Raw genomic sequence first — 15,064 nt, forward strand, 5'->3', positions numbered from 1 at the left:
ACAGGAAAGTAGATTTGAACTACTTTTATGTCCTCATGTTCCGTACGGAAAGCACATGGACCCCGTTATAGTCTAGGGGATCCATGTGCTTTCATTGCACACCGCTCGCCAATGCGTTCAGTAGTCTGTTCGGGGGAGGGGTCCCTATGTGGACTACCCTGAACGGATTACCAACGCAGATGTGAACCAGGCCTAAGACTCACAAGTTTCTGCATTGGCTTAGTCCCTGACAGTTTTATTTTACCCATTTTTTATTTATTTTTTTAGTTTATTTTGTACAATTTGTTTTTGTTTTTTTTTGCATTGGTGCAATTTTTTTGCGACTTTTTGAAAAGTGATATTTCAGTCAAATACCAATAATCATACCAATACCCGTTAAACACAGAAAATGCAAAAAATGTAATCTTTGGCTTTTGATAAATTCTATTTTAAAACTGAGAAATATCTATAAAGGAATGTAGCCTTTGTATCCCAGGAGCTCGGCCTTGTCAAGCACTTCCCATCCTCCTCCACCTTATTCTTCTCTGTTTAACTGTTAATTGACTGTCTGGGACTCCCCGCTGTGCCCTGTCTGCAGTACAATAAAGATCCACACCTCCCACCCTCTTGCTAAGCCTTGACTCCCGGCTGACCACCAGCTGCAATGAACAGAGCAGTAGGAGTTTAAGTCCTTTTTTTTTTTTCTATGCAATTGTTTGTTTGCAGGATTAAATCAAATTATTTCTTAGAATGCAAATAGTTGATGCTCGGTCACTTTTTGAGGAAGGACATGATATTGTTTTTTATAAGGTGAGGAGGATTTTTATGCTACTTTAAAGACTTGGCTTATTTGTTACAAAGTATTTTTTTTTGCAACATATTTATAAAAATGTCTTACACGGATAATTAATTTTGTCATAATTCTCTAGTTTGAATCTGCAGTTCTGACTCTGGCCACTAAGCTAAAATAATATATTAAGGAGCATTATATGGTGATTGGGGGCATTAAGGAGCATTATACTGTGAGTGGGGAATTAAGCAGCATTATATCGTGGGGGGTGTTAAAGAGGATTGTTCTCTTTGTGATGGTGCTAAGGAGCATTAAACTATGGGTAGGGGGCAATAAGGAGCATTATATGGTGGGTGGGAACATTAAGAAGCATTAGACAGTGGAGGGCACTAATAGGGCATTAGTGCCCCCATACAATATAATGCTCTATTATTGTGCCTCCTCATGGTACCACCAAAGTGTAATTCCCCACTAGCGCCCCCACATATAATTAATAGAGATGAGCGAGTAGTACTCGATCGAGTAGGTATTCGATCAAATACTACGGTATTCAAAATACTCGTACTCGATCGAGTACCACTCGCTATTCGAATGTAAAAGTTCGATGCAGAACCAGCATTGATTGGCCAAATGCTATACAGTCCCCGCAGCGTCTTCCGGCTCTGAATTCAATCTGCCAGGCATTGGGCCTGGGCAGAGCTGACTGCGCATGTCCGCTTGTAGTGCAGGCATGCGCAGTCGGCTCTGCCCAGGCCTGATGCCTGGCAGAGTGAATGAAGAGCAAGAAGACGCCGCGGGGACGCTGCAAGGAGAAGACTTCTCGGAGGATCCAGCCCGACCCTCACTCGTGGACTTGGTAAGTATAATTTGATCGAATGTTGCCTACCCCTGAAACGAGCATTTTCCCCCCATAGACTATAATAGGGTTCGATATTCGATTCGGGTAGTCCAATATTGAGGGGCTACTCGAAACGAATATCGAACCGCGAACATTTTACTGTTCGCTCATCTCTAATAATTAACATTAACAACAGCATTCATCTCCCACCCGCTGTCATCAAGCCCTGATACCTTATACAAAATGGTAGCAAGGATAGACATTTGTCTCTGATGCCTGTGAAGGGGCCGACAGGTGTGAATGCAGCAGGAATGACTACCGATCCCTGCAGCTGCTAGAGCAAGAGATCAGGGCTTGGGGGCAGAGGGTGGGAGATGAAGATCATAACGAAAGAGGTGGGAGTCAAGGGTCTGGACTGAAGGCAGCCGTGGTCCAGGCTACGACCAGTTGAGTATCCCTGATCTAAACCATGTGCACATTTCAAGTCACTTTTGAAAGTAAGGCACCTTGGATGCAAAATTGTAGCAGCGATTAATAAATTAGTGAAAGACACCAGAATTCCGTCACCAACGCAACGATCAATCAGCCCCCGTTTGTTTCCTGAACGAGTTATTTGATGACTTCCTCGTAGCATCCAGTTAATCTCGTATCTCCGCGCCTGCCAGTGCCTATTTCCTTACGTTCTTTGTCTACCTTATGTTCTTATAAATCAGGTTGCTCCAAAGTCATTCCGCAGGTGTATTTTACATTGAGGCTGAATTATACCAACGCATCCACCAACTGTAAAACATTGCTACAATTTCATAGATAAATGATAGTAAAGTTTTAGCTCTATCACTTACCAGTTGTTTATTCTACAGCCCACAGCTGCAAGCAGCCAGAATCTCCATTACATTCAAATGTTGTTGGAATAGATCTTCCGTCACTTGGTTATACATTAATTTACACTTGCCAGCCGGGATATCTTCTCTCGGGAGGGACTGAGCACAGAATTTGCCAGCCAGATAACACATGGAGCGGAAAAGTTCCAGTTTGCACAGGTAATGTAATATTACTTGTCTCGAAACCTTTGAATTATTTGTACTTGGCAGAAAAATGAAATGCAAGACTTTTGTTTTTTTAATGCTTTTATTCATCTCCGAGATTTGCATGTGAAAGAATTCAAAGAAATTGGGATTTGTCGTTTTGATAAAAAATTCATCAAAATATTTCCGGATTATGAGTCGCTTAATTATATTAATGAATCCGTCGCTTCGATTTAGCGTCTACATTAGAAATGTATCATTTAAATTTTACGTTTCAAGTCTACTCCGTAAACAGGATAGATTTTTTGATCTAGCCAAAACCTTTTTCTAAATTTTGTTTCAGGTTTTATTTAGGGGCATTCACATGGAGGAAGTTGGCCCTGATAACTTACGCCAGAATCCCCACGGAAATAAAGCCCTCCATTGACTTCAATGGGTTCCAGGATCCACGCAGAACCCATGGAAATCAATGGGAGGCTTTTTGTCCAATTGAGCGTAAAACGGAACCCATTGAAGTCAATGGGAGGCTTTATTTCCATGCCGATTCTGATGTGAGTTATCGCACCAGAACCAGAGTTAACTTCCTCCATGTGAATGCCCCCTAAGTTTGGTTTTAGCTAGCCGATTTCAGATCGCGATTACAAATCTTGATGTCGCCAATCTCAAATCACGTCATATTTCCAAACATTAGCCAAACATATCATCATCATATCATAGCACCAGGATAAAAAAAGGATAAAAAGGTGGTGTAGGGTAGAGGTTACTGGAGTATCAATCCAAGAAGGCTAGACCATTACGCATAAGTTTTATAGCTTTACCTATGTTTTCTAATTTGACAATTCTTTACCATAATTTTTTAGGATCTCTTTGTTGTATTTTTGTAACACGTTGCATTTTTTTTCTCAATGGCCATATTGAACTATTACATTTCAGATAACTGAATGGATATATTTATACCGCCCAATGTGATGACATAAGTTGTTTTTTTATTGTAATCCATTTTGGGTTTTAATATGATATGCAGGGGTGAACCTGCGACAACAGAAAGCCGCCCCCCCCCCCCCCGGGAGGAGGGGGTGGAGCGGGCGGGGCCAAGCGAAGGGGGCGGGGCCAAGTGGCGTTAGAAGGCAGAGAGCAGACAGGGAGAGGACCTGCTCTCTGCCTGAGCGTGAAGGGAGGCCGCTGGAGCAGCGCTGCTCCACGGCCTCCCCAATCCACCGCTCAGTGACACTAAGGCTTAGGTAAGTAAAAATGCCGCCCTCCCCGGGGCCCTGGCATAGCGCCGCCTGAAGCGGTTGCTTCAGGTCGCCTCATGGGAGGTGCGGCGCTGATGATGTGGGTTAAATCCTTTCCATGGATACCAGTTCTCTGAGTTTCCTTGCTGTGGATGTAAGCCATTGGTCATGTGATATTATGCTAGTGTTTTTATTGATTATCTGTACCCCTATATGTAAAGGTCAAATGTATACACTTACAATACTCCCCATGGTGGGACTATCTTATCTTATACCATCTATAGTGCAGCATGGGGTCAGCTGGATTATCTCTGCAGCCTCTGTCCTCCTATATTACTTTACTTGACCCCAGATCCACTTGGTGTCCAAGACCCTTATTGTTCAAGTTGCAGTTGTAGAAACCTTTTCACTCTCTATATGTACTACCATAAGTATTAGCACAGATATGTTGTAAAGTCTTCATGGTGGTCTGGGATAGAGAGGGAAAAGCAAATGTAAATGCTGATAAAATGTAGGGTTGTGACAAGGCAAGCAAAAGTTGAATAGTGGGGAACCAGCTGGGCTTTTGCACCATGGCCCATGAGTTTTTAGTTTGGATCTTACACATGAGGAAATATAATACATGTAGGGTCATTGTAGAGGTCCATCTGATGGATGTCCCCAATCCTAGAGGTCCATCTGATGGATGCCCCCAATCTTAACATAACAGTTGGTAAGTATAGACAATTCTTTATCCATGTACCTTGAACCAGTCGCCCATCAATACTATAACTATATTGTGTTCTCTGTAGTGTTACCGTCTCTGGGGTGTTATTTCTATTCTACTGTGATTAATGGTTTATAAAACTAAATTCTAGTTTCAGAGCTACTGTAAAATCTGTCTCAAGGGATCAGGGTCAGAGCAGGTTTTGCTTTTCTCATGATATTTCACAGTTGGTTTACAGACTATAAAGGTGCAGTCAAACAGGTGAATAATTACCAGCCCCGCGGGAGTACATCGAGTGTTTAAAGGGGCCAGAGGTTGCGCTGTGCAAGATAATCTAAGACACCCAGATGTACCTGTGTTGTACGAGATCTGATAGCACGGCCCTTTAGACCAGCACCGCTAAGGCCTGCCACTTCAATGGAATAAACAGAATTCGAAGGAAATCAAAGATATCATGTACAGCGATGTTTTATGTGACAGGGCTCTCAAACTTTTTTTTGTAAGAGACTTTGTATAGAGCAGTCTTCTTCTAGCTGAAGGTTTCACCTAAAACCATTGAGAGAGAACCCATTTCAGAATGTGTCCCCAGGATGATCAGCCATCACGTCTTCAAAAATGGCTGATCTTCTTGTGGTAAACTGGTGAGTTGGGTATTTCCCCTGCAGTGACCTCTTCACTAGGAATGACCAGTAGTATTACATTAGGATTAGATGAATGGTTGTCCTTGTAATACAAGGATGGTTTGGGTCCTCCAGAGCAGAAGCCAATTCTGGCTCATAAAAATAATGGAATTAAAAGCCTTTTGGCATGTCCTGATTTTTGATGAAAATTTCTCTCATCTAATGCAATATGCAGTTCTGTGTTATTATCTTAGCCATGAGCTCATGGGGCTCACATGGGAGTCTCGCTCTTCACATGGTTAAGTATTAGAGATGAGCGAACACTAAAATGTTCGAGGTTCGAAATTCGATTCGAACAGCCGCTCAATGTTCGTGTGTTCGAATGGGTTTCGAACCCCATTATAGTCTATGGGGAACAGATACTCGTTAAGGGGGAAACCCAAATCCGTGTCTGGAGGGTCACCAAGTCCACTATGACACCCCAGGAAATGATGCCAACACCTCTGGAATGACACTGGGACAGCAGGGGAAGCATGTCTGGGGGCATCTAACACACCAAAGACCCTCTATTACCCCAACATCACTGCCTAACAACTACACACTTTCCACATTCAAAAAAACCTCAATCAAAGTGGGAAAATACCTGGAAACCTTCTTTACTCCCCAAATGGATGGACACAAACCCCAATTTAAGCTCAACAAACAGTAACAACCACCCCTTTAAATCACGTTCCCCATGACAACCACAAATGGAATAGGCAATGGGAATTCCAAAAGCCCTCACCCTTAACTGTCATTTTGAGTGTGTGTGTGTGTGTGTGTGTGTGTGTGTGTGTGATGTGGTAAGACCTTCCAAAATTCACTTTTCTAGCCCTTAACATGAGCCCTTCCAAACAAAGTTACAGGACCTTAAGCTGAGCTACCAGCAGAGATTGAGGCCCTTGGCATGAGTAGAGCCTTGCACCAGCAGTGTTTTTGGCACTTAGGGTGAGTTGAGCCTTGTACCAGCGTGTGTCCCTTAACATCAGGCGGGCCCTAAGTTCTGCGCTTTGCACAAAAGTTCCACATTAACTAGGCTGAATGGTACAAAGATTAGTAGGCCCGAGAACCAGGAACAGGTCTTGCAATGGCTGTCGGATAACGCTTAAAGCACATTGTCCACCAGCCAGGCAGCCTCTACCTCCTCTTACCCAACAGTCTTGTCCTCCTTCCACCCAAAATTCCCAATCTTCCCAGAACAACTGTGGCACCTCACTATGCCGTCCCTAGCCGTCTCAACTTCTCCCGGTGTGGCGTCCCCGCCTTGCACCAGCACGTGTCACTCAACATCAGGTGGGCCCTTAGTTCCGCGCTTTGCTGCAAGGTCCACTTGACCACCGACACTTGGACAAGCGCCTGTGGTCAGGGATGCTGCAGTGCTTATCTTTAATGACAGGCAGGGTGAATGTGGTGGAGTCTGTTCCCCGGGTGCAAACTGGGGTGGCCTATCTCCTCTCCCAGGCCAAAATTCATGGCAGGAGTAGACTGAAACCCTACGACGCTGCAACCTCCAACACAGCTACTAGCGGCAAACGCTAAAACACTGGTGTGGGGAGACGTCAGCAGGCGGTGCTGAAGCTCATCAGCTTGGGGGACAGACAGCACAGTGCCTCCGAGGTCAGGGATGCCATCCTGGCTGAGATGGCATTTTTTTTTCCCTGCTACACCTGGGGCCTGGCATTTTTACGCCTGTGATAATGGCTGGAACCTGGTAGCGGCTCTGGAGCTTGCCAGCCTCCAACACGTTCCATGTTTGGCCCACGTCTAACCTAGTGGTGCAAAGTTTTTTAAAAACATACCCAAATGTACCGAAGCTACTGTTGAAAATGCGGCGCTTGTGCGCCCACTTTTGCAAGTGCACAGGAGTCGCTGCTAGCCTAAAAACACTCTAGCAAGGCCTACATCTGTCCAAACACAGGCTGTTGTCCGTCATTCACACACGCTGAAACCCTACAATACCATATCTTGAGCAGGGTGTGTGAGCTGCACAGACCTTTGATGGAGTTCCATCTACAAAACCCAAGGGTTCCTCAAAGTCAGCAACCAAAGTTTCTGCACCATGAGTTTCCAGGGGTGGCAGAGTTATGGCTAGGGGAAGAGGCATGGATAGGGATGATGTCTAGGGGCAAAAGCAGTGTGGATGTGGAGGCAAGCTAAGCAGGAAAAACTGGGGGTACAAGCTAAGGCATGGACTGGGGTGATGTCTAGGGGCAAAAGCAGTGTGGATGTGGAGGCAAGCTAAGCAGGAAAAACTGGGGGTACAAGCTAAGGCATGGACTGGGGTGATGTCTAGGGGCAAAAGCAGTGTGGATGTGGAGGCAAGCTAAGCAGGAAAAACTGGGGGTACAAGCTAAGGCATGGACTGGGGTGATGTCTAGGGGCAAAAGCAGTGTGGATGTGGAGGCAAGCAAAGCAGGGAAAATGGTGGCTAGAGGCAAAGGGATGTCCATAGGCAGCAAGGGCAAAGATGCAAAACTCTCCCGTTTCAAGAATTTTCCTGACTTGTTTCCCCACAAAACATTCCTGGGAGGAGGGCTGAAACACCACCCTCCTCCTCCTCCGCTGTTAGATTGACCCCAGCTACGAGCTGAAAACGCTGCAACACTGGTGTGGGGAGACGTCAGCAGGCTGGGCTGAAGCTCATCAGCTTGGGAGACAGACAGCACACTGCCTCTGAGGTCAGGGATGCCATCCTGGATGAGATGGCAATTTGTTTATCCCCGCTGCCCCTGGGGCCAGGTTTTTTAGCTTGTTGGAGGGCTCTGGAGCTTGCCAGCCTCCAACACGTTCCATGCCTGGCCCACATGTTCAATGTAGTGGTGCAATGATTTTTAAAAACATACCCCAAATTAGCTGAGCTAAGGGTGAAAGTGCAGCACTTGGACACCCACTTTCCCAAGTCTACAGTACCTGGAGCTAGCCGCAATACACTCCAGCAAGGCCTACATCTGCCTGAAGCACCTACTGTTGTGCGAGGTCACCACACGCTCTAACCCTAGATACCGTATGTTCAGCAGGGTGTGTGAGCAGCAGAGACCTTTGATGGAGTACCAGCTACAAAACCCAAGGGTTCCTCAGAGTCAGCTCCCTCACTTTCTGCACCATGAGTTTCCATGGGTGGCAGACTTATGGCTAGAGGCACAGGCATGGATAGGGGTGATGTGTAGGGGCAAAAGCAGTGTGGATGTGGAGGCAAGCTAAGCAGCAAAAACTGGGGGTACAAGCAGCCGGTGACATCATCACTGACAAGCACAGCTGTCTGTCAGCTGACAGGCTGACTTTCACCAAAATGAACAGACAATGGATAGACTCATCATATACATGTCAGTTACATGACAAATTTAGTGCAATTTGCAAGTCCAAGATGGTTTGGAGATCTGCGGAGAGGAATCTCACCACCTCTTGCGGGTGCCATCATTTGGAAGGCAAGCCCTGGGCTCAGTGGGTGAGAGCAAGCGCAGGATAATCGTCGTTTGGCCTGGCGGCCACTGCCTCTTCCACTGTTGACAGGGCTGGCGCTGCAGTCCAGACCAGGAGCCAGGACACCTCCACATCTGCCTCTGACACTTTGGGGAGTTCACCCTTATCCTCACCTTTTCCTGCCATTTCTCCTTTTGCCCGCGCCATCATGCGCCTCTTCCCAGCAACTCCCCATCTCCCAAGCCTTTCATTTCATGCTAAAGTACAGCGCAACCCACCCACATGCCCAAGGCTTCAACGGCCTCATCTCAAGAAATCTGGCCCAGGAGATGTTGGAATCCCGGCTGGGGGACACTCTGCCCTTTTTGGGCAGAGTGTCTACTGCGCCACCGCACTGTGCCGTCCACACCAGCACTTTCCCCCAAACATGAGGCGGTCCCTAAATTCAGCGCTTAGCCCTAAAGTTCCATGTGACCAGTTACGAATGGACAAGTGCATGCGGACAGGGACGCTACCTTTCAATTTGGGCACAGTGGTTGAATGTAGTTGAGGCGTGGACCGGGTCGCAAAATGTGGTGGCCTGACTTGTCTCCCCACACAACATTCCTGGGAGGAGGGCTGAAACACCACCCTCCTCCGCTGTTAAATTGACCCCAGCTACGAGCTGGAAACGCTGCAACACTGGTGTGGGGAGACGTCAGCGGGCCGTGCTGAAGCTCATCAGCTTGGGGGCCAGACAGCACACTGCCTACAAAGTGAGTCATGCCATCCTCGATGAGACGGCAATGTGGTTTTTGCCACTGCACCTGGGCCCAGGCATGTTGTCATGTGTGATAATGGCCGTAACCTGGGATTGGCTCTGTAGCTTGGCAGCCTGCAACATATTCCATGCCTGGGCCACGTTTTTAACTCATTGCTGCTAATCTTTTGAAAAAGGTACCCCAATGTTCCTGAGCTACTGGTGAAAGTGTGGCGCTTGTGCGGATAGTTTTTAAAGTGTATAGTTGCCGCTGCTAGCCTCTATGCACTCCTACAACGCCTGTACCTGCTGGAACAACGGCTGTTGTGCGACGTCTCCACACTGCTGGCACTAAACATATCATGTGTTGAGCAGAGTGTGTGAGCAGCACAGACCTTTGATGTAGTTCCAACTCCAAAACCCTCGGGTTCGTCAAAGTCAACTCCCTCAGTTGCTCAACCATGAGTGGCCATGGGTGGCAGACTTATGTGAAATCCCATCCCATCCATTGCACTGGACACGAAACATTAGCATGCGCTCAGCACAACTTCGGATATGGCAGATGCGTTAAGCAGGGTGCAGGGTACAACACAGACCAGGCCCGAGCACCAGGAACAGGTGTTAGAAATACTGCAGCATCTGCCATTTCCTTCCAATTTTGGGGTTTTGGACCCGCCACCGACTTGTCTGGACCTAAGTGGGGATCATGAGACACAGTTGCCATCAAGGCAAGCTGTGGTCATGTGCGGTTTGCAGTAAGGGGGCAGGGCGCAATTGGAAGAGGAGTTGGTGGATGACGAGGCCACCGACCCCACATGGACAGGGGTGATGTCTAGGGGCTAAAGCAGTGTAGATGTAGAGGGAAGCTAAATCAACAAAAAACCTGGGTAGAAGCAAAGGCATAAACTGGGGTGATGTTTAGGGGTGAAAGCAGAGTAGATGTGGAGGGAAGCTAAGCAGCAAAAACAGTGGGTAGAAGCAAAGGCATGCAAAACTCTACCCTGTTGGAAGACTTATTCCTAGGTCTGGAACACGTTAATGGCCCCCCTGGACAAATTACTGCCACTCAGGGGCCTAGTGTCACCAGGAGGGACAAGTATAGGCGCATGTTGTGGGAATACCTGGCCGACACCAGCTCTGTCCTCTCCGATCCCTCTGTGCTCTACAGCCTAAACTTATTTTCTCATCTTTTTTTCTGAACTGCACATCTCTTGCCTGCTTCCTTTGGGATCTTAGAAATGGTGGTCCACTTCCACAGATGGTAACTTCAATAGACAGTGTAACGGGAGTAGCTGAGGGATCGCTGTCTTAACCACTTTTTGGCACAAAATTAACTTCCAAAGCCAAATATGGTGCAAGTATATGATGCAAGGACACCTACACACCTATCTCTGACACATTGGGGAGTTCACCCTCATGCGCCCTTTTGGCCTGCACCATCATGCGCCTCTTCCCAGCCACTCCACATTTCCCAAGCTTTTCATTGCAGGCAGAAGTACAATACAACCCACCCCCATGCCCAAGCCTGTAACAGCCTCATCGATAAACTGCTGGCCCTGGAGATGTTGGTGTTTGTTTATGCTTCTGGAGACCCAGGCCTTCCGTCAGCAGATGGCAGCTGGGGCACCTCCCTATGCTGGGCCTAGCCGTTACTACTTCTCTTGGTGTGCTGTCTCTGCCTTGCGCCTGCATGTGTCCCATAACATCAGTCGGGCCCAGAGCTCTGCGCTTTGCTGCAAGGTCCACTTGACCACCGACACATGGACAAGCGCCTGTGGTCAGGGATGCTGCAGTGCTTATCTTTAATGACAGGCAGGGTGAATGTGGTGGAGTCTGTTCCCCAGGTGCAAACTGGGGTGGCCTATCTCCTCTCTCAGGCCAAAATTCATGGCAGGAGTAGACTGAAACCCTACGAAGCTGCAACCTCCACCCCAGCTACTAGCGGAAAACACTGTAACACTGGCATGGGGAGATGTCAGCAGGCCGTGCTGAAACTGATCAGCTTGGGGGACAGACAGCACAGTGCCTCCGAGGTCAGGGATGCCATCCTGGCTGAGATGGCATTTTTTTTTCCCTGCTACACCTGGGGCCTGGCATTTTTGCGCCTGTGATAATGGCTGGAACCTGGTAGCAGATCTGGAGCTTGCCAGACTCAAACACGGTCCACGCATGGCCCACGTTTTCCAACTTGTTGGTGCCATGTTTCTTTGAAACCTACACCATTGTGCCTGATATACAGGTCAAAGTGGGGCCATTTTCGTAAGTGAGAACTAGCCTCTGCTAGGCAGAAAACATTCAGAGCACACTCCTCTCATCTTCGCACCGTTGGCTGGCGGAGGAAGACGAGGGGGTTGGAGTGGCATCTGATGTCCCTATCCCACACGAGGCTAGAGGGTGCACTTCAGTGCATCCCATTGCTTCACCACAAATGGTGTGAAGGGGAGTGGAAAATGGAGGAAATGGAGAGTGACCCTTACAGTTGGGGCCAGCAAAGGCATGCCAAGTAACACACTGGCACACATGGCTGACTTCATCTTGGGTTGCTTTTCAACACATATTTCACATCATGAAGAACAAATAATACTGGATTTTTTCAAGCCTCGAACCCCGGTCTAGGTCTAATGTCTGTTCCTTTCTTATATTAGGGGAGAGGGAAAAAAAATTACTTCAGTGATACGTTTAGCGTACATAGACTGACTATTAATGTGTATACCACTTAGTGTTGTTAGGGTTACACACCGTCACAACCTGGCTAAAGCTTCTATAGCTGTTAATAAAGTCAACATAACTTTACGGTATCCAAAAAGACAGCTGGTACAGACAGAGAGCAAGACAAATGTCACCCAAAGCTGTGAGCTCTGAACACCCACAGTGACTTTGGCGTCATCATCATTATAAGGGAGCGGGTGGTAATAAATAACTTGGCAGTGCCTAAAACCCAAAAAGCTTATACAACTATATTTACATTAAGATACACAAATGAAACTTTTCAGTAGCATGTCATGAGACAAGCTGATAAGCTCTTCCTTTGTGCAGTGCTATTTGAAAGTTAAACGCTGCCTTTATTTTAATTCTGGAGAAGGTGCAGACATTAGATTTAGAACATGTTGTCTTCATTGTCCAAATCCTCTATATAGGTAACGTGTTTTTCGGGACGAGCTGTCTGGGAACGAGCTGGTGCAGCACTGACAACCTGGGTGAATATGGCAAGAGCCTGAGATGTAGGGTGAATGAATCCCCAAATTATTTGTGGAATTCCCAGTGAGACAATGGCACTGTATACCAGTATTAAAAATTGTGGGTGCACATAACCCCCATATATTCTTTGAATTCCCAGTCAGACAATGGCACTGTATACCAGTATTAAAAATTGTGGGTGCACATAACCCCAATATATTCTTTGAATTCCCAGTCAGACAATGGCACTGTATACCAGTAGTAAAAATTGTGGGTGCACATAACCCCAATATATTCTTTGAATTCCCAGTGAGACAATGGAACTGTATAGCAGTAGCAAAAAATGTGGGTGCACGTAACCCCCATATATTCTTTGAATTCCCAGTGAGACAATGGAACTGTATAGCAGTAGCAAAAATTGTGGGTGCACATAACCCCCATATATTCTTTGAATTCCCAGTGAGACAATGGAACTGTATAGCAGTAGCAAAAATTGTGGGTGCACGTAACCCCCATATATTCTTTGAATTCCCAGTGAGACAATGGCACTGTATACCAGTATTAAAAATTGTGGGTGCACATAACCCCCATATATTCTTTGAATTCCCAGTCAGACAATGGCACTGTATACCAGTATTAAAAATTGTGGGTGCACATAACCCCAATATATTCTTTGAATTCCCAGTGAGACAATGGAACTGTATAGCAGTAGCAAAAATTGTGGGTGCACGTAACCCCCATATATTCTTTGAATTCCCAGTCAGACAATGGCACTGTATACCAGTAGTAAAAATTGTGGGTGCACATAACCCCAATATATTCTTTGAATTCCCAGTCAGACAATGGCACTGTATACCAGTAGTAAAAATTGTGGGTGCACATAACCCCCATATATTCTTTGAATTCCCAGTCAGACAATGGCACTATATACCAGTAGTAAAAATTGTGGGTGCACATAACCCCCATATATTCTTTGAATTCCCAGTCAGACAATGGCACTGTATACCAGTAGTAAAAATTGTGGGTGCACATAACCCCAATATATTCTTTGAATTCCCAGTCAGACAATGGCACTGTATACCAGTATTAAAAATTGTGGGTGCAAATAACCCCCATATATTCTTTGAATTCCCAGTCAGACAATGGCACTATATACCAGTAGTAAAAATTGTGGGTGCACATAACCCCCATATATTCTTTGAATTCCCAGTCAGACAATGGCACTGTATACCAGTAGTAAAAATTGTGGGTGCACATAACCCCAATATATTCTTTGAATTCCCAGTCAGACAATGGCACTGTATACCAGTAGTAAAAATTGTGGGTGCACATAACCCCAATATATTCTTTGAATTCCCAGTGAGACAATGGCACTGTATACCAGTATTAAAAATTGTGGGTGCACATAACCCCCATATATTCTTTGAATTCCCAGTCAGACAATGCCACTGTATACCAGTAGTAAAAATTGTGGGTGCACATAACCCCAATATATTCTTTGAATTCCCAGTCAGACAATGGCACTGTATACCAGTATTAAAAATTGTGGGTGCACATAACCCCCATATATTCTTTGAATTCCCAGTCAGACAATGGCACTATATACCAGTAGTAAAAATTGTGGGTGCACATAACCCCAATATATTCTTTGAATTCCCAGTCAGACAATGGCACTGTATACCAGTAGTAAAAATTGTGGGTGCACATAACCCCAATATATTCTTTGAATTCCCAGTCAGACAATGGCACTGTATACCAGTATTAAAAATTGTGGGTGCAAATAACCCCCATATATTCTTTGAATTCCCAGTCAGACAATGGCACTGTATACCAGTAGTAAAAATTGTGGGTGCACATAACCCCAATATATTCTTTGAATTCCCAGTTAGACAATGGCACTGTATACCAGTATTAAAAATTGTGGGTGCACATAACCCCCATATATTCTTTGAATTCCCAGTCAGACAATGGCACTATATACCAGTAGTAAAAATTGTGGGTGCACATAACCCCAATATATTCTTTGAATTCCCAGTCAGACAATGGCACTGTATACCAGTATTAAAAATTGTGGGTGCACATAACCCCCATATATTCTTTGAATTCCCAGTCAGACAATGGCACTGTATACCAGTAGTAAAAATTGTGGGTGCACATAACCCCAATATATTCTTTGAATTCCCAGTCAGACAATGGCACTGTATACCAGTATTAAAAATTGTGGGTGCACATAACCCCCATATATTCTTTGAATTCCCAGTCAGACAATGGCACTATATACCAGTAGTAAAAATTGTGGGTGCACATAACCCCAATATATTCTTTGAATTCCCAGTCAGATAATGGCACTGTATACCAGTATTAAAAATTGTGGGTGCACATAACCCCCATATATTCTTTGAATTCCCAGTCAGACAATGGCACTATATACCAGTAGTAAAAATTGTGGGTGCACATAACCCCAATATATTCTTTGAATTCCCAGTGAGACAATGG

General features: G+C 45.7%; 1 protein-coding gene across 1 annotated transcript in view; it reads left to right on the forward strand.

Annotated features, from left to right (window-relative positions):
* The window catches only part of CSMD3 (CUB and Sushi multiple domains 3), a 1,052,627-nt gene that overhangs the window by 1,017,680 nt on the left and 19,883 nt on the right, over positions 1-15,064 (forward strand). Inside the window, exon 65 of the mRNA XM_075270295.1 lies at positions 2,468-2,647. Within this exon, the coding sequence (XP_075126396.1) occupies positions 2,468-2,647 (180 nt within the window). The remainder of the gene's footprint in view (positions 1-2,467; positions 2,648-15,064) is intronic.

The sequence above is a fragment of the Leptodactylus fuscus genome, chromosome 4 (genome assembly GCF_031893055.1).
Source record: "Leptodactylus fuscus isolate aLepFus1 chromosome 4, aLepFus1.hap2, whole genome shotgun sequence".
Taxonomy (NCBI): domain Eukaryota; kingdom Metazoa; phylum Chordata; class Amphibia; order Anura; family Leptodactylidae; genus Leptodactylus; species Leptodactylus fuscus.